This window comes from Chlamydotis macqueenii, chromosome 2, assembly GCF_036417535.1.
Source record: "Chlamydotis macqueenii isolate bChlMac1 chromosome 2, bChlMac1.mat, whole genome shotgun sequence".
Taxonomy (NCBI): Eukaryota; Metazoa; Chordata; class Aves; order Otidiformes; family Otididae; genus Chlamydotis; species Chlamydotis macqueenii.
In genome coordinates this window covers 86,411,782-86,435,996 of record NC_141557.1, presented here as the reverse complement: position 1 = coordinate 86,435,996, position 24,215 = coordinate 86,411,782, and the positions used below count along the sequence as shown (strand labels likewise).

At 39.3% G+C, this 24,215-nt stretch overlaps 1 protein-coding gene across 9 annotated transcripts in view; it reads right to left on the bottom strand.

The window, feature by feature from the left end:
• Positions 1-11,044: 11,044 nt before the first annotated feature.
• CTNND2 (catenin delta 2) overlaps positions 11,045-24,215 on the bottom strand; it is a 676,745-nt gene continuing 663,574 nt past the window's right edge. For 7 of the 9 annotated variants that reach the window (XM_086740367.1, XM_086740370.1, XM_086740375.1 and 4 more), the window contains 4 exons: positions 22,347-22,478; positions 18,157-18,234; positions 15,006-15,079; positions 11,045-12,238 (listed from right to left, as the gene is read on the bottom strand). In XM_086740367.1, coding sequence (XP_086596493.1) covers positions 11,978-12,238; positions 15,006-15,079; positions 18,157-18,234; positions 22,347-22,478 — 545 coding nt within the window. In that variant the 3' untranslated portion in view covers positions 11,045-11,977. The remainder of the gene's footprint in view (positions 12,239-15,005; positions 15,080-18,156; positions 18,235-22,346; positions 22,479-24,215) is intronic. The other 2 variants (XM_086740369.1, XM_086740372.1) reach the window with 1 other exon arrangement.

The window sequence follows — 24,215 nt, the reverse complement described above, 5'->3', positions numbered from 1 at the left end:
ACTGTTTTTCCGCAAGAAGAAACAATTCTTTAATATGCAAATCAGAGTGGCAAAGTTGGATGATTTTAGTCAGCATGCCCTTGAAGGAGAGAAAGGCTTTTATGAAAAACTCAAGGTTACAGTTGTGTTCCTAAACATGATGAAAAAGCTACTTAACCCTTTAGAACAGGTAAGTAGGAAGATCATTTTCTCATGGAAAATTTGTTATTCTTGTATAGGATATTAACAAAAAATGGGAGCTAAATAAGTGGGAGGAACAGTATGTAGAAACTGAACTGTCATGTTGACAAATGCAATATTGGCTTACTAAAATTTTTAAAAACTCTCTTAACAAGTCCCTGTGCATGTGCTTTTCAAAAAAAAATCCACATATCTAGCCCAAAAGCTCAATTAAAATGGATGTTTGTCCTAATTCAGAACTTATTCCTCCAGCCTTCATCACGTTTGGGGAGTCCAAAACAAGAGATGCTTCCTGCAACACAAAATGTTTATTGACTTTGAATGAACAAATGAATTCTGGAACCAAGTTTTACCCAGGCTGGAAAGGGCTAGGCAACCTCTGGTGTAAATCCAGTTTCAGGATCTCATTTTTACTTGTATGAAGATAAATAAGACAGTTTTAGAAAGAACAGAGTACCAATGTCTATTGAACGTCATGAATTGATCACACTTCATTCTTGATGCATCCTGAAAGCAATAGAAAGCCAGTTGTGCATTATTTGATTATCACTGTAAGGCATAAATGTCTTCAGTGATTTGACTATCACTGTAAGGCATAAATGTCTTCAGTGAATTAACAAAAATTGCAGACAAATATTTTGTATCCAGAAAAATCAATATAATCCATATTGTATTGCTTAGCTCCATCAACATTAAGGAACTTAAATAAGTAAATAATGCTAAACAACTATAAAACACATAAAAATAACATTCATCAGCCTTTCAGAGTATAGCATAAAGAGCACAAATAAGAAAAAATAAGTATTTGATCTCATCTGTCTACACTGAATCCTTTCTGTCTTTCAAAGCATCTGTCCTAATCAGGGTCAGCTTCAGCAGGTCATAGGTCAGCGTCCTCTCATTCTGCTTCTAGAAAACTGAGACCAAGAAGAAAGGCTGAATATAGCAAAATCTCCACCTGATGAAGTACGATACTTTCATTGTCTCGTGGAGCTTGACCTAGCCTTCAACAGGGCTTTTGCTCCACAGACTAGTGAGTCATTTCCAATAATATGCCAGCATGAAGGAATGCCATGTGGCATCTGTCTACACTGAATCCTTTCTGTCTTTCAAAGCATCTGTCCTAATCAGGGTCAGCTTCAGCAGGTCATAGGTCAGCGTCCTCTCATTCTGCTTCTAGAAAACTGAGACCAAGAAGAAAGGCTGAATATAGCAAAATTTCCACCTGATGAAGTACGATACTTTCATTGTCTCGTGGAGCTTGACCTAGCCTTCAACAGGGCTTTTGCTCCACAGACTAGTGAGTCATTTCCAATAATATGCCAGCATGAAGGAATGCCATGTGGCATCTTCCTCTCCTGAAAGCTTTTGATTTTATTGTTTGAGCCTGCATTAACAGGTGTGCCCAAGAAATTTTTCATTTCCAGCAAAGTATGCCAAAACCAAAATTGAGCAGCTCTGTAACTTTGGCAGCTGATAACTGACTGAAGCAATAGCTTATTAAAATAATCTTTGAGGTCCTTACCTGTAAACTCACAGCCATAGGTGTGCTAGGGAGAAACCACTCACCTTCTGGTGAGTTTTCATTCTGGGACAGGCACAGATGCTGTGTCATTTCATGTGTCTTGGGTACTGCCTGTACTGCACGACAGCCACTGGACAAATACGTCCTGATTCTTGGTGTAATTCTAACAAGACTTTAGACATATGAGGAACAGACTCACACGCAACGCTAAGCTAGTAGTCCTTCCCTAAGCTTGCCAGGCCTGAGAAATGTCAGATGGGAGTTCCTTCTGTCCAGAGCATCCTCTTCTAGTATCTCTCCAGTGGGGGACCCTTACATATCTGCTGCTAACCAGGTTAACATCCAGCCCCTGTTCCTTCCCCTCAGACTGATTGGCTCGTGGGCACATCCATGCTCTCCAACACTTATTGATCATCCTTGGATGCAGCTCATGCTCCTTTCCTCAGTTATCACATGCTGTTCATGCCTCAGTATATAACTGTTTAACTGGTTATACTTTATCCCTCCTGTATTTTAATGAGTATTTTTGCTCATGCTGACACCACACAATTTTGCAGGGCTAAGCAAAACCTCAGCTAAGACATACAAATACTAAGACGGCTAAAGAAATATGGATAACAGAGTTCCTGTTACAAAAGTTTCTAGGATGATTTTTGCAAATATTGCTAAAATGCGTTCAAGACCAGACAAATCCAGACAAGGCCTGAGGCTTAATACATTCTGTGATTGTTAGAAGGCTTAAAACTTACTATTTTATACAAATGCATAGTTTCCATTAATATTATTATTGTTGCTTGACAGCTTTGCTGACCTTGGCCTGTCTCCGGCTTAGTATCTGAGCTCAGTGAAGTCTTGGTTCCCCTGTGGCTCTCCTTAGCTCCTGTGCCTCTGCCGGCACCACCATTGCACAGGACGAGCCACCTTTCTGTCCTGCCACGACCCAAACATGGCCACTCACTGGGGCTATGCCCAAGGACAAACTGCTGCAAAGCCCTTGCCAGTTCTGTCTCCTCCAGGGTGGTAAGAGTGGCCAGTGCCTCCCATCCTAAGCAGATGCACAGAAAAGTGCATGTTCAGCTTAGCAGGCAGCTGTCCAGTGTTGTGCAAAGACCTAACAGACTCGATGCACCTCTGCCTCTCCTGTAGGCACGCTGCCGTTCATCGCTGCCCCACGGCAAGTCATGTAGTGATTAGGGGAGCTCTCTTTCCAGAGGGCACTTTAAACACTCTCAGGGCCTTTGCCTTGCAAGTCTCTTCCACTACATCAACCCGGTTTGACTTCATTAAGCCTCAGTTAACTTCAGTTCCTGGTGGCAGTATTCCTCATCTTGCTTATTGACCCAGGTACAATGATGAGTCAAGTCTGCAAGGTCTTGATGGGCAGTAACACGAGCAGTGGGTATATTTAAGGAGGCTGCTAATAAAACATTGGCTTCAGATGCATGGCGAAAAACTTAAGCTGAAAACTTTTTCGCCTTCATTAAGATAAAGTTATCTTTTTGCCGTGGTGCACATTTTGCCTTGAATTATTTTATTAAAAGGGAGAAAAATGAGAACCTAACAAGGAGATGAACACAGCATGTAACTGTGCCTTGCTCTGCCAGCTACTCCAGCCAGCTCTGCTGCCTCTTTCTATTATTTCACCTTGCAAGAAAATCCATGTATCGCTTAGGACCTATGAAGTCCTTTTGCGTAGAGGGCACTCCTAGAAAAGCTTCTTCACTTTACAGTTGACTCCAAAAGTCATAAGCAAAAAATGGTGCTTGATGGTTTTATTTTTTTTTGTAGAGCTTAACTTTTGCATCCCCGGACTGGGTGCTATTGCTTTACTTTAGAGCAGTTACTCAGGCACCTAACTGGCCTGGCTGTCCACGTACCTACAGCTACAAAACCTTCTCTGTTTTACAGTGTGATGTCTTTTTCAGCAGAAATGCCTTCCAAGCACAGTGAAATGACAAATACCATCCATACCTGTTACAGGCCAGCCCACTGACCAGTGATCTTTCCTTCTCATCACTGCATGTTCGTAGAGTACTTCGCCCTTAGCACCTCCTCCCCTCTGGAATAATTTTGCAGGTAGGATTGCTTTTAGGCATCACCCACTAGATCTATCTAGATGGCACTGAAAAGAGAGTAGCACCTGGTACATCATAGTGAATAGTGTCTGAATTACCTCATTTTTCCAGTGGGTTTGTTGAAGCCAAAATCACCCCAAAGTGTTCTTATCATAGAATCATAGAATGGTTTGGGTTGGAAGGCAGCTTAAAGATCATCTAGTTTCAACCATCCTGCCCTGGGCAGGGACATCTTCCACTAGACCAGGTTGCTCAAAGCCCCATCACAACCTGGCCTTGAATACTTCCAGGGATGGGGCATCCACAGCTTCTCTAGGCAACCTGTTCCAGTGCCTCACCAGCCTCTTGCTGTAAAAAAAAAAATCCTCTTCTATTCCCTTTTAGCCAAAACCACATAATAAAATTATATTGGAGCCCACACACCACAACAAACTTGAGCTAAGGTATCTCTAAACAGTTTTGTACACTCCGAGTTTCAAATGGCGGGCTGGGCGGTCACATCCGTTTTTGCTCTTCCAGCCCTCCAGCCCTGTGTGGGATGCATGAAGGTCTTGGAGGAAGGAACAGGAGTTCCATTGTGGCAAGACCTGCTGTTTTGCTTCCCAAACACATACCTCTTTGCTGAGATTTCATGAAAATATTGCTGGCCATACTGTGAGGCTTCATTGGTGCCTTGACTGATGGCCTGGTGAGTGGCAGTAAGTGCCATCAGCAAGGCATAGAGTAAATCCCTGGAAGGAAAAGAGTCCCAGTTTTCCTGGGATAATTCATTATTTCTGACATGGTATTGGAAACACAATAAAAGATTATATAGTTAATTTCTCACTTTTTATATCCTCCAGTTCAGCAGGTCAGGCTTAGCTGTGACTGAAGTTGTTCTGGTTTATAAAACTGCATTTAGTTTTTAAATCAAAGTTAATATAGCAGACAAACACCACACTTTTAAACTGTGGCAAGGCAGAGACAAGACAAATGACAGCCATCACTTTAGGAAGCAGCTCCAAAATCTTCCTGTCTTTTAACACCTGTTTAACCTTAATGTTGCTGATTTGCACAGTTATTAATTACCTAAGTACAGTATACACTGCTATCCTGATAGATCTGGAATTTCACAGAGTATTAGAGTACAGAATTTGCGTTTACATCACAACGTTGTAAAACCAAATCGTTATCTTAACCTACACATATACATCAAATTTTGGAAGTCAAAACAACTTGTCTCTAACTATATTTTTCAATTACATATATTAACATTACTTTTCTTTTTAGTTAGTCAAGACACATTCCACAGACAGTTACATCTAAAGTATTATTACCCCAACTTTCATTATTGAAAGTAAAAAAAAACAAGCCAAAGAAGCCCAAACCATAGTCGTTAACTGTGGGAAGGTTAGCTCATTCTTTCCCCTGCATTAACAAGCGTTGCTTTAATTCTCCTGGTGTCTGTCTTCCAGCTTTACATTTCAGTTCCTTTTTTTTTTTTTTTTTTTTTTACTTAAAATTTGGGCAAAATGCAAGTTTGGTTTAGCATACATCATTATCAGTTTCTACTAACTGAGATTTTTTTTATTTCCTCCATCACTGATAAGCTGTGAGTGCAAGAGCTGAATGAACTACTGACACACAAGCCTTGGCTCTGCACCTGGGCTGGAAATTACAGTAGCTCATAACAACAGTTGGATTATTAAAAATGAATGAGAGGGGAGAAAACCCAAACAAGCAGGTGACCTGTTACACTGTTCTAGCTGAAGGCAAAGCAAAGAACTGACCTGGAAGGCCACTGGTTGAGCTACAGCAGAGACGATGGTTCCTGGTCCGTGCTGGGGACCCCCCAGGCCACAGCATCTGCAGCACCCGCTCCTCCACTCCAGCACCCGCTGTGCCCCGCTACCGAGGCAGCCATGGACTGAGAGGCCTCTGCCCACTGTTGCCGTCCCTCGGCCCCCAGCCCGCGGTGGCCCCATGGGCAGCACACTGCCCTCCATGCTGCCCCAAGCACTGCACTGCTCGGCCCCTTGGCTGAGGGCACCCCAAAGTCAGTGGGTCCTTGCTCATCAACTTTTGCACCAGCAAATGTGGCTGGCTTTTTTAATGTGGCTGGTATTTTGCATATTTTAATTTGCTTAATGCTGTTACAGCACTACAGCGAGCAGCTGCCTTATTCACATCCATAGGCCTTGGGCAGAAATAAAAGCAACGCAAAGCATTGTTCAAATATCGCATATAATGCAAATTCTCCTCCCCGTCTGACACCTCAATAAACAGTCAAACCCAGGGCAGCTTAGAGGAAAAGATTTGAGTTTCTTTTTAAAGTCTTTTTTTTTTTTTTAGAGGGACTTATATTTGCAATGGAAGTTGTCAGGCTTCATGCAGTAGATGCTCTTTTTTTTTCTCTATGAGTTGATATCAAACAGAGGTAATAATTGACTGTGTCTGTACATAGTAGCCTGAATTCTCTGCCAGACGTTTTTTCTTCAGCCTTCATGTGTTATTGTCTTGATGTGTTTAGTTATCAACATTTTCCACTTATATAACATTCATGTAAAATAATTAAATTATGTAAAAAGCAATCCCTATAGCCACTGGGCTATGCATAAATAAAAAGGCTAATGTCAATTTGTGTATGAATTAAACTTGTGAAAAATAGTGAATCAGGAAACCACAGCTGTTTTGCTTTCCTAGATTTAGTGGCAAGCTTTAGATTTTGCCTGTCTAACTGAACAAAGGTATTTCAGTGTCTGAAACTACTCATCTGGCTACTGAAATTAATGGCAACAATCAGTCACTGCAAGTACTTTTTATCTAAGTCATTCTCTTGAAGCAGTGAAAATAAAATTACAGAGAGCTGAAGGCTCTACAGTAAATTTTGACAGACAGGTACTAGAAAATAACTTCAGGTTTTTTTTTCTCCTTTTAGCTGTTAGAAAGTTGCAGCCTTTGGTGAGCTGGCTAGGGCAGCCATGATGCTCTCATCCTTTAACAAAGTTCCACCAATTTTTCGCCTGTTTTCACTTTAAGCCTGATCCATGGCTTGGTGAAGCTGTTGGAAGTCTTTCCAGGGACTTCTGTGGGCTTTAACATTAGGTGTAAGCTAAAGGTTACACTTAGCAAGAGTTCACCATGTACTTTCTTTTGTCAAAGCAATACCATTGCCCACAGAGGAGGGAAACTGCTTTTAAAATGGCATTAAAAATACTGAAGTGAGCTCAGCTGGGAATTAGGTTTAAGAGTAATGCATTGGCACGGTGTCTCGCTAGAGTACTGTGCCTGACTAGCACCAGTACTCATGCACGTGCCTTGCTAGACTTGTAGAGGATTGAGGTTTGCCAGTCTTTCGAAAGACGTGGCCTGGTCAAGATAGTGCAAAACCCAGGGAGGGAGTTGGGGAGAAAGAATTTGAAGGGCTTGTGTTAGATGGAGTCATTGGGCTTGGCCCTCAGAAGAGTGGAGCAAGAGTTAGGAGCAAAAGCTCTTAACCCAGGCGTATCAAAAGATGTTATAGTCATGGCAGTGTTCACACAGCCACACATCTAGGCCAGGTATTGCCCAGCTGATACTAAGGGGCCTTTGCAAGCTGGGGCCTTGACAGGATTGTCCCCCGTGCGCACTGTGTCCATGTACCCACTGGGGAGACCACACTCTGCCATTCAGGATATTGGGGTGGAGGGGAGGGGAAGTTTGCAAAAAGTTGTTTCTGTTTTAGCTGCCTTGGGTCTTTTTGACCTAGTTATAAAGTCTTGGATCTAGTCTTAAACTCTTTGATCAAGACTCTCATCCCCCTCCTCTGTCCATCATAGCGGTTGCTGCCCTCATGCCCAGCATCTTCTGCTGTTTGGCCCGGTGCCTTGCTGGCTGTAGCCAGACGTGCCCAGTGGTGACCTGTGATTTCCCTCTGCTGCTCCCTCCCACTTTTCTAGCTTAAAGCTGTCCGTGCACCATGTTGCTGCTGTTAGATGTTCTGTACATTAGCTTCTTAGTGATATTTTATGACCTCAGTGCATAAAATCTCTTGCTGGGTCCATTCCACAGTTAGCAATTATGGGTATGTATCTATCTTCATGCACAAGCTCTCAATTTCTGTATTTTTAGGCCCCTTGTTTGTTTTTCCCCCCTCCTTTGCATTGCTATCTCCATCCCTCCTACTCCTCTCACCGCTCCCCGTGATACAGGCAGTAACACCAAACCTGGAGCTCCTTCTGCTTTCTGGCAGGAAAGGATGAGTAGCAGGGGTGGAGGAGCAGCGAAAGCCTCCCTTGCAGCACACCGGCTCACAGAGCCAGTGCTGTGCCAAGGTATAAAAAAAAATTAAGTCAGCATTCCTGATTTGAGTTGCAAGTCTCCCAGGCGAGATGCTTCTGCAGGCGAATGCAACCCAGTCCCGGGAAATAATTACTCACCAGCCCTCACAGGCACTGCATGCCAGGGCTCCCAGCAACGCCTGAGTAAATTAATGGCTCACTCCCCATTTCTTGGCCGCGGTCTGTGTAACGTTGGGGCCAAAATCATATTTTTTTTACAGTGTGTTCCTATCCAGCAGCACCAGCCTTGAGCTTTTTAGTTTTTTTTTTCTACAGGTGTAAACTATCTCTCTGCAAGCGATGGCAGCTGAGTTCTTGCAGCTGTAATTAGGGGCAAACTGGGGGTTGACACTCTTCTCAAAAATACCTTTCTCCTTCATTTGCTGCTGTAGCTCATAAACATGATGGAGAGGGAGGGGGGAGCGAACTACTTGAGAGCTGAAAGTCACCTATCTGATGAATACTTAAAATAAATAAATGGCAGGGGTTTGTTGGCTGTGCGAAGCCAGGCATCAATCTATGGGGTCAACTTCTGAGTTTACACATATTGCACTATGACCACTGATTCTCCACAATACAGTAGGATTTATTAATAGAAAATATGTCAATATGAGTTTGTCTTTGTACATGTTAGGAACATGTACAGTGAAACACATCTTTTTTTCTCATTCTATATTGTTATAGTTCTTTCGTGTTATCTGACATAACCATTTATATTTTGGGCTTAAATATGTTATTTCTCAAAATGGACTTTCAGTGTTAATATACCTTTAAAATCATAGTTTATCTTTTAAATATTGAATTATTTTTTTTTTCAGATCAATATTGCTCATGTTAGTGCAAATTTGTTAATCTTGAGATAGGTTAACCATTCCTTCCAGACCATAAACAGCATTTAATAAAACAGTGAGATTTATATAGCTCTACACAGCTGAACAAGATTCTAATACGAAGCTTGTTAAAAAAAAGAAATCCGACATTTTACAGTACATCGATTGCATTTTATACAATTTTTTTTGGAACAGTTTTGTTTCTTCTCTATTTCTGTGTGTGACCTAGTACAAGAATGCAGGGAACAGCAACAGGTAATGGTATTTTCCTCAATATTAAAAAGAATGCATCATATATATCCTGCTCAGTATGGCAGCAGTGTTGGATTTCTAAGCCTGGAAAAGAAGCCAGGTAATTCAACACCTTCTCAACACTCAGTACAGCAAGAGTGAACATCATCAGTTGGAGCACTTGTCACTACAGAAGGATGGAAACAAAACAACACAAACTATAGACAAAAGGTATTTTCTGCCACTTCATCAATCCAGAATCTCTCACTTGAGCAATGGTCAACACTGGACTCCAAGTAATACCTAAGAGGAGCTGAAAGGGGGCAAAGTGGGCATTTCAGTAGTTTGAAGAATGGAAATAAATCCAACTTACAACAACCTCCTGTCCTAAGAACTTCAAACAGAATGACGGATCCCTTTGGCCTGTTGGCAATCCTGCACCTGGAGAACTGCGCCAGCCTGGTGGTTATCAGGCAGTCAAGAAGAACTTCAAGTCGTGAGTGACATTCTTTATTAAAAAAAAGTTTTTATACTGAAAAGGTGCTTTGTTCAAAACAGCACTGCAAATGTCACTTATCTTATTAAAATCAATGTAATAAATAAAATATAAACAACCTGTGTCCAAAACTATGAATAGTATTTTTATCTACCTCACTATACATCTGGCCCACTGTGCCCCTCCCACCCACCCTTTCTTAAATTTTTTTTTTTTTTCATGCGATTTTTTTCCCCCTGTTTACTACAAAGAGCAGATAAGGTTACATATCGTACACTGGGAAAAGCTGCCAAAAAAGATTAAACTATAGTCCTAGATTACCAATAAATCAATTCTACATCACAATACCCGCCTGCATGAACTACTGGGGCTGCGTCCTATAGAGCAGGCGATGACTTGCGAGAGACGCCTCCCCCCGCGCACAGCCAGAAGTGTGCCAGGTGATGTTAAGACTATTACAATGACTAATCACAGAAATGTTTGCAACCTAAAACAAATTCCTTAATTGTAATTGGAGCAATTTACAACTGCTCCATTTATGGTGGATCTTATGCTCTAAAAACTGTGAACTGTTGCTGAATCAAAGAAATTAAGAAATGCTATTCTTTTTTTTCACTTCCAGAATTCCAAGAGCTAAGATTAATACATCAGCTCTTCTGTCCTCCTATTCTAGCTTCTTTTTCTTTTTCTATTTTTTAATGTAAAAAAAAATATATATCTGTCCCTTACATTTTTTATTTTTCTCTGTCTCTTACTTTTTTTTTTTATTTTATACTTTAAATGCACAGAAATGGTCAGTATCTTTCATATTTGAGGAATGTGTTTTGCGTATTGAGTTTTCTTTTTGGTTGGGTTAAAATAAATGATTGTCCTAATGGTTCAGGCGTTGGACCCTTCTATAGCCCAAAGAGCTGGGAGACTGCAGACTTAAGTCTGTTGGGTCTTTGTTTTCCAGTACTTCAGGGAGATGGCAAGATCAAAATCTGCCTTCCATGAGCACTTGCTGGTTGGTGACTGGAGAGTAATGAAATTTCCTCAAGAGAAGATCAAGAGATGCTATTTTAAAGGAAATGGCACCTAAGGGTGAAGGAGTCAGCGAAAAAAAGCTGATAACCCCTTCCTTTCTGAGTATTTGGCCTGACAATTTGAATTGGTATCAATGGTTACAAAAGTGAGTAAGAGAAAGCACATACTGGAGTTTCCACTGTTTAAAAGAAACTGAAATCAAACAAAAACAGAACCTTGAACAAGGAAAACATTGGATGAAAAGAAGTCTTACGCCACACAAATGCACACGCTCAAACACATACACGCACACGCACACAGAATACTATGCATACGTGGACACTCACAAGTAAGAATGTGTATTTGTATGGGAGGTTCTTGGAAATAGACATTCTTAGCAAATATGGATGACAGATCAATTGTAATTTATTTTCTTTTAACACTGTATCATCATAAAGAAAACTGGTATAAATGAAAAAAATCTATTTCAAATATCTACATCTAAAATTTTAGGCAGTGAAAAAGCACTTTGTTGACAAGGAGTGTGGAATGATGAATGTTAATTGTCAGAAACTGCTGAATGCCTTTTTTTTAGTTGCCACAAACAAATTCACATATCAGAACGAACAATACTGCTAAATATTCCTTTTTGTTTTTTTGATTTTTTTTGATTTTTTTTTTTGTTAAAACGCACTGGGGAAAATAAAACAAAAAACTGGAAATTCATACATCTTTCAAAATTTGAAATTGAAGCAATATTTAGAACCATAGATGAAGAAACACTGTGGCATTGGTGTAATATACACAATGCACTTGGGTTTTCTTTTTTCTGTAATGTACATCAAATACTTTACAACAATGCATTAACAAAAGGCAAGAAACATCTTGCTGTACAGAGGAAACCCCAAATGCAACTTGAAGCCTAGATTCACAATGAATGAGGATATTAAACAAAGTGTGAGAAGCTGTTCCCCATAAAGTATGTACGCTGCTCAGTTACTTGTGCTTGACTCTTGACTCACATCCACTGTCATATTCTCCCTCCTTCCTTCAGCCACGTTCAATATACAGTACCAAACTTTAGACTCTACAGGCCAACAGTAAAGTTGCCCCACACTGTAAAATACATACATGTATATATATATTTCTCTTCTAATTACTCCCAGGTTTAGCTTTCGTATCGTTTAGCCTTCTAAAAAATCTCTTAATTTTTTCCATACTGGTTATCTGGGCCTTCCTATGGAACAGGCTTTAACAAACTAAATTTGCAGGAAAAAAATGTCTTGTGGTATGCATGCACATGCACAGTTCCTGGAGCTTTTGTATCTGCCCAAGTCTCAAACCCAGGAGTCGGGAGAGGCTGGATAGTGGCTTGTTTCATAGTTAAGTTCACTATAGGGACGAGCAGCTGAATAGAAGTCGACATAGTTGCCAGTTGACTTTAGTCCCAGGTGCATGTTGTATTCACTTGCAGGTGGACGATGATGCACTTGGTCCTCAAAGAAGGACTCATCATAGTTTCTTGTTGAATTCTGAAACGGCTGATATGGTTCGTAATCTTTTCTGCTGGGCTCCTGTGGAACTGGCTGTGTTGAAACCTGAAAGACAGTAATACCCACAGGTTGTTAGATACGGCTTACTGTGGGCAACAAGAGGGAAGAAGGAGTAAATCTCACTCTATGTTTATCATGCTGGAAATACAAAGTTTATCTTTTTAATCTTAGCATCTGCTCAAGGTATTGCTTGGTAGTGACTAATTCCACAGCTTTGCCTTGTCATTGCATTTCTTTACATTTCTTTATTTAATATTGTTATTAAATACGTTTCTTATCTAATGTTATTTCTGCTAACAGATGCTGGTTTACTTCAAAAGTAATTCAGATCTGGATCTGAGCAGCGTATCTTACAGTTACTTTTGTAACTATAATCTGTGTGTAACTTCCTGACTATTTTGCAGCTATAAAATGCAAACATTGATGGCCAAAAATCAGCCTTGAAGAATTTCCATGGAAATGAAACACACTAAACATTTTACAGCTGCCTTTGCACAAGTGAGATTTAGAGTGACACCACATCCTTAAGAACCATTTATAGTCTTCAGGGAGCTGATATGAGAAAATTTCAAGCTAAGTGCCCTGAAATGTGTTCTTCTGCTACTGTTAAGCTGAACGATCTTCTTACCACCTCCTCAACACTTCACGGTGGCAATCTTGTATTGTTGCTACATTCCAGCAAGATGCCTTGAAACCTAAATATTTATGATATGCAGTAAAAAATCTCACGTGGTCCCTTAACCTAAGTTTGCCATAAAGTGTTTTGCAGACAGCCCTAGCGAGTCTCTGTTTTTATAGTTGAGACTTAATTAAAATCTGAAATTTATAAATATTTGCTAAGTATGTTAGTCGAACACTACCTTTCAATCTGTCATCTCTATTAAGTTTGGGCAGACTTTGTGAATGCAAAATGCCTTTCAGTCCTCAAATGGTCATATTGGGAATACCAACACTCAGATGTCAGTGTCGGAAGACTCTCTGCAGATCCTGCTGACTCTGCAAGGGCTCATAACGCTCCTTCGAGAAGAGAGGAACAGTTGCACTGCTGTGTCCCAAACTCCACGATATTCTTTCAAAGCACGTCTGTATAGGACTCTGTGTGTAGAGTGCAAAAGGCTGTCCACGTCCTTTAACAATTCTACAGGTGATCTTACAACACTGGGCCCAATATCATAACAGCACAAGGGAGGATAACTCCTCTAGTTTCTGTTTCTAGAACTACTATCAAGATGTACAGGACCTTGAGCCCCTCATTTCATTTCACATATTCAAACACAGGTGTTTAATTTCAGACATAGTAAAAAATTCTATACTAAGCAACCTACTTATACACCCAAGAGATGCTCAATTTTTGAGTAGAAAATAGGGGACTGAAGTAGTATTTCTGGGTTCTTTTTAGCTAAAAATATTATTTCTAATATGTCAATCATAAACCTTACATTTAATTGAGAAAGCACGTGGGAAAAGGTGGAAAATTGGTTTGTGGGTTTCTTTTGTTGTCGCTCAAACTCTCACCCCAAAAATCAAATTAGTTGATTAATGACCACAGTTAGGGTGCACCTGCTGTTACAATACCTTATACACTTATTTTCTCTAAATACTGTGTTAATTAGAAGGGCTTAATCTCTTTAAATGCAGTAACAGCAGAAACACCTTCATACACTGAACTGGCTCACACAAAGAAGGAATATGGTGCACCACAGGAAATACTGGCTAATTAAAAAGCAAAACCAATAAAGAGAAGTGAGGGTACAGAATATAAGAAACTCTCTTCACCTAACGTTTGTGGATTAAAACTGAAATATCAGGCTCTTAAATTGACATTTCAAGTAGTCTACTAAAAATTTTCAGAGAAAAATATTTTTTATCATTTTTACTAAATATTCATTTACCTGTCTTACAGTACTAAATGCTTTCCTTAAATGATTTTTGGTCTAATCTCTCTAGGTGAAAAACGCTGTAAAAAGTTGTAAAAATATTAAAGAATCATGATAATTAAGCTCAAAGTAGAATTTCACATAATGATGAAACAAAAGTCTATGTCTGTTTCCCAGGGATAGAGGAAATACTATGCTGGAAATACCAGCTACATGAATGCCATACACGTCAATATTGCAGCCCTTTCTGTGAGTGCATTAGCTTGGCACCCACACTGCCAATGACATTTTTGAAATGCCCACCTTATTCAGACATACTTACTGCTTTCTGGTTTTCAGGGAAAGGACATTTTAAAAGAGTCCCAAAGTTCTAGACCGAATGGCTTGGATGTATATACATGAGAAAGTGTTCTTGCCAATGAAATGCTACATTTTCTCTTGTCCATGCACCAATGCATACATTAAAAACCAAACAAGCAAAAAGCCTTGTTACAATCATGCTTCTGGAGTGATTAAGTGGCAAATCTGAGGGCTTCTGCTACACGTTAAGTGTAGCATACACATTCCTGCAAAAGATACACGGGGTTCTTTCTCCAGGACTGTTCAATAATTGAGTTTCTGCTAGGATGCCTTAGCACATGAGCCGTGTGGTGCCAGCAGTAGTATCAAATTATGACACCTATGCTCAAGTAATAAGATGTGACTGGACTTAACCAAATTAATTGGCACAGGGTATCAGGAGATACCAGAGGCAGCAGAAGTGTCCATGAACATTAGCTTGGCTTTTCTAGTCTGTGTTACACATATCCAGAACTTTAAAGGCATTCAGGTCTCAAGCTGCTCTTGATTTCATTATGAGTTATAGGCTTAAACATCTCAGATAATTCTTGTCCATATGCCCTCCAGAACTGTGTCATTTTAGTCCCCTTACCTACCTGGTTATGTTTGATATCTTCAGCAGGTGCACCATACGAATTCCTGTACAAGGTTGAGATTCCAGTATTCTGAGCTGGAGAGAGAAAAAAGGAAAGAAAAAGCAGGTTTACCAAACATACCTCCTTGGCCTCAAAATTAATTCTGAAGGCTTCACTGAATACATTACACAGCACCTGTTTCCCATACACAAAAATCTTTACAAGCATCTGCAGACTTCTATTTTCTCTCCCTCTCACTGAACAGTCATAATTTTTGCTTTTGTGCACATGCAAGTACATGGTATACACTCATTAATGGTAACAGGCACCAGTCATGTTCACACCAATCTTGTGCACTTCACATATAAATCAAGAAAATAATTTCATATACAGTTAGCATTCAGTACTGTATTTCAGGTTATATATAGGATTTTATATCACGCATACACTAAACAGGTAACAGTTGTAAATACTGAGATAAAGAAACACTTCATTCCTTTCACTTCAGTTGGATGATGTTACACCAAATCCTGGATTATTTATCCTTCAGTGCTTTTGCTGTATGGTGAAATTATTCACGGGAAAAGTGATTAAATGCAACTGAAAAATGAGTTATGCAAAAAAGTAGTATGTAATTATACTGAAGAGATTTGTCCAAGATAGTCTCAAAACCATGAACTGCTGTCACTTTCCTCTCAGACATCCTACTACTCAAATGCACAGACAAAACTGAGCTATGATATGGAAACCATAAACAATTCTAAAGACAAGGATAACATTATACAGTTTTGCAAAAATTTATTTCCCACTCTGTCCCAAAAAACACATAAAGAGCTAAGGATTTTACCTGCAAAGCTGACTTCACCGATCACTTTGATTTAGCTATCCAGCTGAAGCTTATTTTGCTGGTAGAACTAGAATGATTGTAGTTATTTCTCACATTCAAAAGAATATGAGGGTAGTGGGTTTCTTTTGTGGCTGCTGTGCACTGTTCTTAATGGGCATGTGTTATTAACTGTCCAGACATTGTAACTAATTATTTGATGCTGTCATGAGGGCTCTCATTACAAAAGCATGGGCCTGAAAGTAAAAATTGAGCAGTTGTGAATCAGAGTCATCAGTAGAACTGAAACATGTTGCTTATGCAACTTCTCTTAGGTCTCTATGCAATGGTATAAAACCTGGAGGCACCAAGAGTTGCTTTTAATACCTTCACAACTCGAAACCTTTGAGGGCGAGGACTGAGCATCAGAGCTGAAAGCTGGGTATGGGATCCATGCTAGTCACATCACTAAGAACCCCAGTTACTGAAGATGTAACCACTCTTTCTTCCTTTGGCAACCTGCTAGCATGGACCTCAGCATGTACAACTGCCTCTATCTTTCCCTCAGCCACCGCACCCTCTCTGGAGAAAGGAATGGCACAGTCTTTAGTCAAAGTTGACTGTAACACACCAATTCTGATCTTCACATCTGCTAGGGGTTCCATGCTGAGGGTATAATTTTTGTCAGAGTTTGGTGCACTGTTCCATGTTGCTGCTTTACAGATCTCAGATGGTGTTCTTAAAGATCTCCAGCAGATTCTGGAAACAGGATAAAGACAGGGCTTATATGGTGGGATAATGAGCCCTAACAGCTGGAAAAAAAAAGAGATTTTTCACTTGATAATCATTAACTATAAGGGATGAAAAAAACCTCTTGTTTCTTGAAGACCTGGATGCAGTTACTGAGACAGTGCATGGTCTTGTGTAGGAAATGGAGAAGATCTCTGGATGTCACCAGGGAGTGCTGCAGGATCCCTGCTTTGAAAGTAGGAAGAATACAAACTCTACTAAAAGATGATGATTCATCTTTTCCAGTGGTAGGCAGTCTTAATACTGCCTGTGTGCCAACAGGTGGTAACAGATGGAAACGATAACTGCTTGAGTAGTTTGTCTTTGGCCATTGCTGTTAATACAGAAGAGTCCATCTGCAGAGGTTCTTTCTGCTCAGGCTGCCTTTTGTCACCAAACTTGAGTGATGTGTGAGTCTTGACTATTATTTCAGAGTTTTTAATATTCCAGCTGCATCCTCTGCTTTAGTGTTTGAATATCTCCCCACCTCGATGACAGTCTTTGGTATTAGAGGAGTCTGCATCAGCATTGCTATTTATGGTGCATCTCAGGATGACACGACTCTCAGTATTACACCTGCCAGATCTTTCCTTGATACCATCTCTTCTTTTCTTTTTTTTTTTTTTCCTGAGTTTTTTGCTTGTCATACAAAGTGCTAAAAGTTGAGTTACAGAAATTCCTATTCTCAAGATCTAAAGATAATACGCAGAGTTAGTGTTTCAGCTACCCATTTTGCGAGGTGCTACCTCTTGAAAAAACGGAAAATGATATTCAATGTGTTGGACTCTCAGGGGAAGAACTTCTTGTAACCATTTTGGTTTTATGTACATAAACTGCATGATAACCAGGTTGAAGTTGCATGAAAGTTTCCAGTCAGGCATGACATATTCAGTCCAGACAGGACAATACTGTTCATGGTTGGCTGATGTCAAGAATAAAAGATTGGTATAAGGTGCAACATCTGAGGGTTTTATGAAGAATCGGATGAAAACCAGCAAAATTGGACACATGCTAATTTATATGTTGATCCTACAGGCAATCAGAGAGACTTTAAGGAGGGTCATGACCTTTCCTTCTTTTTCCAGGTATATAAAAAGGCACAGGGTACTTATGTGCTGCTAATAGCCATGACTATTATAAAAACAGAAATAGTAGTTGGTGCACAGCTGTCCAACGCATGACTGTGACAGTTGCACTGATGTGCACAGAATTGTCACATGCCAGATTGAAGACTTACAGTCTCCCAGATCACATATTCTGCGATGGAAAAATGGATAGTTTCAGTTTATGAAAATAGCTGCAAGGTCTGCACTGCTGATTTCACTGCAGCGATGTGGATACAAATTCACAAGTTTAAAATGAAAAAAAAAAAGTAGTATTCTTTTCTGAATCTAATAAAAAGAAATACAATGACACATCAAATGCTTGGAAATGAATGCCAAGAGTTCAAGAACAAGAAATCTTGGCTTACTCCAGCTGGGAGGCTGAGATAATTCTGTCTCTGGAGGAAATGGTCAAGCAATGTAGCTGCTAGCAATGCATGCAGCCCCACTCCAGTACCTGCTTCTGAACACGCAGGCGGCATCCCTGGGAACTCCATTCCCGCTCTGCCATGCTTCAGTGAGCAGTTGACTCTTGCTGTCCAAAAGGAGAGGGCAAATATAAAAGAAAGAAGGGAGAGAATGAGCTAGATAAATGGGCAGATATTGTTTGGTTAGTATCTGATTTTTGCTGTTAATATTGTATACGTACCATCATAGTAAAATTATCAGAGAGAAAGAAAGGTTAATAATTTTATTTTTTAAAACATGGCAAGAGAAGGGAAAGGAGTACAAGGAGCAAGAGATGGAGATTTTCCGGCAGCCACACTTCCTTACAGAGATGTGATAATTGTAGCTGCAGATTAAATTATTTGAGAAGGGATGACTGTGTGTGTGTGGCTGTGTGTATTTTATGCACTATCTAAACATCAGTACATGACAGTACTGAAAAGATACTTTTTACTAGGCAAAATCATGAAGGTTCTGAAGTGAGTACTATGATCAACTTGTAGTACTTTGTGGTTGCATTGCATAAAGAACACTACAGGAAAATAAAAAATAGGTTCCTTTCCCCGCCCCATTCAGTTTTCAAGGTAATACTGGTTAAGAAGAAAACAAACCATATAGTTCCCTACAGCAGTTTTCTGCAAAGCTGACAACAGCTCCGAAAATGATGTCACTCAGTGGTTTATATGGCAAAGATATCACTGACTGAAGCTGACCGCATACATCCCAGTCACTTGATTAATGGTTTAACATTCAGCTTTCCGTTCTTGCAAGTACTTATTCTGAAGACATTTAAAGACACTTTGAAATAACAAGGTGCTAGCCGTTTGCCTTCACAAACACCGACTGACAGTGAGAAAGGAAAGCTCAGTTGGACAAGCAGTGATCCTCATCTGGTACTGCGTCACCTGCTTTTTCTGCTATAAGCAGCAGGACTCAATTTTCTAAAATTTAGTTCAAGACAGTAATGGAAAATGCTTCTGTGCTTCACGAGTCTCAGCTAACAGACATCATTACCTGTCACTACCACTGCCACTTTCCTGCATGGTGAAAGATGAGCTAAGGACATGAGAAAAGATTACAGTGTATTACGGTTTCTCAAAGTAATAATAAGTTCAAGTAGCTCGAGCATCTGCGGCTACTGTAGCAGATGATGGTGGCTGGTTGTGTCCTGAACATGCAGGATTGGAAGTAAATTTAAATAACAAAAGTACAGATGATTGATTCTTGAAAATAAATTAATCAGAAGGTGTTTCTGCTGGTGGGAGTGAAGATACAGGGTGCAGTCTGTGATGCGCTTATTAGTTCAGGAAGGGAACTAACGAAGTAAAAGAAACTTTAGAGTAGGAGTCCCGTGATAGTATATAGTAAGCTTATCTTCCCTGTTCTGAAGGAACACACCATGTCATAAATAACATTACAACGTGCATTTATAGTTCCTGGGTTTTTAAAAGGAATATAATAGTTTTTGTCTTAAAAATATACTTTAGGTGATAAAATTTTATTATTGGTTATTATTTTCTACAGAGAGGATGGATAGTAAATATACCATGCATCATAAACCTGTGAAGGGAAGAGGGCAATGAGAACTTTGATATTGTTCCTCTATTTTTCAGCTGTCCTTGTGAAATCGATAGAAGTTACTATCTTCAGCCAAACTGTTTACTTCATAGATTCTCTATTTTTCCCAGAGGTGTCCTGACAACTGCCCACAATGGCAAGAAGCCAACATTTCTACTTCGAAAATCCATCAAAAAACCTTCATTTCAGTCCCAGCCAAGAGGTCATAAAATTTCTAAACTATAAACTGAGAAAAGCTTTGGAGAATAGCATAGAGACAGTCATGGATAAATTGGGACTACAAGTGTGGCTCTACATTCTGTGTAAATCCGTAAGTCAAATAAAGCTTTCTGTAACACAGCAGCTTGGCACAAAATACAAGAACAGCTCAAAATATGTATATACCAGGTGGAACCCAAAAAACCATTTCTCTAACTCCCACAGACTCTGTGGATGTATTAGCTGCAATTCATTGTCTGACGCACAAAAAGAAATATAGGCATTTCAATGGTCTTGCAGCATGAACTTGTATTTGACCATCCAAGTAAAGTCAAAATGTCTCACAATTAAAATAACAGATACTGATTTTATATTGTTCTTTAATGAAATATTTATTCTATGAGCTACAAATAGGTTACACAAATTTCATGTTGAATGCTGACGAGTGAGACTTCTGTCATTTTCTTTTGTTCTTAAAATGGTGCTTAATTTGAGCTCACACCAAATGCGCAGAGATTTAGTGACCTGAAAGAGAGAGCAAGTGATTTGTTAATTTCATATTCATTTGTACAATGGTCATGTAAGATTGTGAAATTTTATGAAACTTTTCAATTTGATATTGGTTTTGAATTTTCTCACTGAGCTCAGTAGCTGGAAAAATAGTCGATAGCTGAGCATGATGCTGAGAGTTTTGAGTTTCCTTACTAAAAGCCCACTCAAAAGATCAATAAGAACAGACAAAACACAAGCAGGTACTAAAGGAAAACACAATGCAAAAAATCAAAGTGGAGCAAAGGTTGCTGGGGAAATACAAACGTCATGACCTACTAACTGTATTGAAAGAGAAAGGGAACAAGGGAAACAGGAATGGGAGAAGAAAAACACTACAGTAAAAGACAAAATGAAAAAGGATGGGGAGAAAGAAAATCTCAATTGTTTTGAAGTGTGGAGAGAGACAAGACTATCTGCAAGAGAACACAGATTGTCCACATTTTTTTTTGTGAATTGTCTGATATAATCTGGTAGTCTAAATTTGCAGATACAGCTAGAAAAAAATACTAATGTTTCTGCCTTTTCAGTCTGCTGCTCTTACTCCTGAGATTCCCTCTTCACGGATCCTTGACAAAGTGCTGAAAAAACCACAGTTCTGTCCTTCACAATCACACAAGCAAGGACCACTGAAGCGTTTTAGACAACCACCTCGTGCAGTGACTGTGAAACACTCAAAATATTCCAGATACATAAAACACAGTACCTTGACTGAATCTGCTGCCATCTCATGTGGTATGCTGCAGATGCTGTTCAGGACACTCCTCATTTCTGTGGTTTCCAAATGCTCTTGACTGTCATTCCTCTTCAGATTTTCACTTTCATGCTAATTAACGTTCTGTATTGCATCTTCACATCAATTTAAAGGCTGACCTTTGGGTTTTCATTACACAACAGTGTATAATACAATAGATGTAGTATGAGTATCATCATATTCTAAATATGATCTTGAAAGCTAGTACAGAAGGCCTGACGCTGAGTCAGCATGCTACTGGTATCCCCAGTGAGCTGGGGAACACAAAGACAGCCCATTCTGGTATCCTCTGATACTTCTGCAGAGGGCGTGGGAAAAGGTAACAGGCATTCAGAAAGTGCAGAGTGACTCCTCACCGTGATTTTTTGCTTGCCCTCAGGTAGCATTTGGAGGAGAGGATACCATGATGCTTAGCACTGTATAAATGTACGAAAATGTTCAACAGAGGTTATATAAGCCTGTGCAATGGTGACAGAGACCAACACGTATTTTGCAAGAGAATTAAAAAAGAGGTGCAGTACTAAGCAAAGCACTCAAAGTTCTATAATTACTGAAATGCTAACAAGTTAACGAGCTCACAAGGGCAGAGAAGCCTTCAGTGAAACCTGCAATAGATGTCATAACATACATAGAGAAAATTGTTCCATTTACGTCAGCCCAGCTGAGAAAGTAACAGGGATAGACTTTACAAACTGCTACCAAGTTTCCTAGGATTGACTGACGTGCAAAGCAAGCTAACTGGTCTTAGAAAGTCAGTCCCTGCAAAAGACAGATGTTAGGCATCACTGCACATGCTCAACCATTGTCATGCTTCAGAAACCATGCTTGTTAATACAAGGTGGATTTACTCACTTCCTTCTGAAATGAAAACAAAATTAAAAAGAAATGTAAAATTGCTTTTAGAGTCTTTCCTCTGTACACAGTCTTCACAAATCATTTTCATATAGCATTGTATTCATTAAGATAACATATTTCTTCAATTGATTTCCTCAGGGTGGCTACAACTTTGGAACCAACCAAAGTAGGTTTCTGTAGCAGAGTAAACCCAACCAAGCCAAGTCTATAAAATCAGCGGTCTATCATAGCTGATTTTTATACATTCTATGCAAGCATAATCTCACCTGTCATGGTGTCTTTCCTAGAAGTGTGTTCTCCCTTATTTCCATGGTAAGTGGCGTTTGTTCCAGTTGATTCATAGTCTGTCTTTCTTTCTTTTAGGCTGATCATTTCCCGAGGTGAGGCTGGGGCACTTGCTAGATCATAAAAATGGATTTATTTTTTCTTGCCACGTTTGACTGAATGTAGTTTTTAACTCTAGAGTAAACATTTTAGTAAACTTTATATTTGTTAGCATACTAATATTAAGCTGTTTGAAGAAACACTACCCTCTCATGGAAGAAAAGATGCTGTTATTTCAAATACAGGACAAATGTATTAACAGGACAATCAACCCCAAACATAATTTTCTCTGTGAACATTTTACTTTTTTTTACTTACACCCAACATCTAAGATGATCATTAAGAAAGAAGTACAATAAAGATGATTTTTTTTCTCTCTTTAGCTTTTACATTTCTTTAACTTGTCAAAACCTTTTTTTTTTCTCAAAATGGTCAAAAGACTATTAACTTTTAATTCTGTGGAAAAACCCTTATAAGATGGTTTCCTCCCTTCTCTGTTGAAGATAAACAAACCTATTAAATTATTCTAATAGGCATGGGAAGAAAAGAAAGCTGTGTTTCACAGAAAACATATAGCAAAGAATGCCTAACACTTAAAGGTAACTCAAATAATTTCTCTGCCTTTAAATATCTATGTATGAACAACTGGCATTAAAACAACTGCTATTTTAAAATATCATTAAACCTAAAACCTCTATCTTGATACTCACCGTGTAATTAAAAGGAAGAAAGTACAAGGTGACTAGGAGGAGAACTGTTTTTTTACTTGATTCTCACACTAGAAAATGTGAAGGTGATCACTGTCACTGATCATGAAGACTTAGAGATTGTGATGCTTAGGAAAAGGAGAAAATCAGAGCCAAAAATAAATGGCTTTCAAGTACATTGACTTAAAGATATTTAGGTGTTGGTAGATACAACACACTTTCCCTGTTGTGGAGGGCAGCGGAAGGAGTACAAGGTGAGCAGCAGAGCATCCCAGAGCCTCATGAAGGCACAGTGGCACAAAAATAACTAAAGTGCTTACTTTCACTCTCTCCCTTGCCTCCACCCAGATTTTGATATGTCAAACGAACCTCAAAAGCAATAACAATGTCCTTGCTTAAAGAAAAAGAAAAACGTTCAAAATGTAAGACAAGCTGATTTGTGAAGATTGACTGTGAGTTATGTCTTTCAGCATCTCTACACTATGTTACATTTTTTAGTTAAGAAGCAGGGAGGTATTTGTACTTAATTAAGGAGTAAGGAAGCACAAGTGATGTTGAATTCTGCTTAGACTGGTTCTTCTGGCCCTGGCCTCTGAATTTAGAACAAATGCAGGACAGATGTTTTTTCTTACGAAGCCACTGGAATTGGGGATTGTTTTTAAATTGCTTATCAATAGTGATGTAGTTCTAAGACTGATAATCCAGGAGATATAAAGAAACACGCCATTAAATTACCAAATCAGCTAATGGCAACTTGAGTCTAATGGGGAACAAACCAAAATGCAAACGTTGAAAAAGTTGCTAACACAGGGATGCATTTTGCTTTACATACTCTGGTAATGCTTTTAAACTCTCTGGTGTTTCGAACAAAATTGACTGATAAAGACAAAACCATCTCTCTCTGTTCCCTGTGGGGATTCTCTCTCTCTCCCATGAGAGAACAACTGCTTTCCAGCAAGTGCTAAAATCCAGAAGTGCCCTCTTTTTACTGGAAACAGACATAAAATCATTGGTTGACATTAGACTGAAAAGAGGTATCAAGGTTTTCTGCTCTTATTCTTAAAGGACACAGAAAAGTAGACAGGGATCTCTACCTTAGTTAAA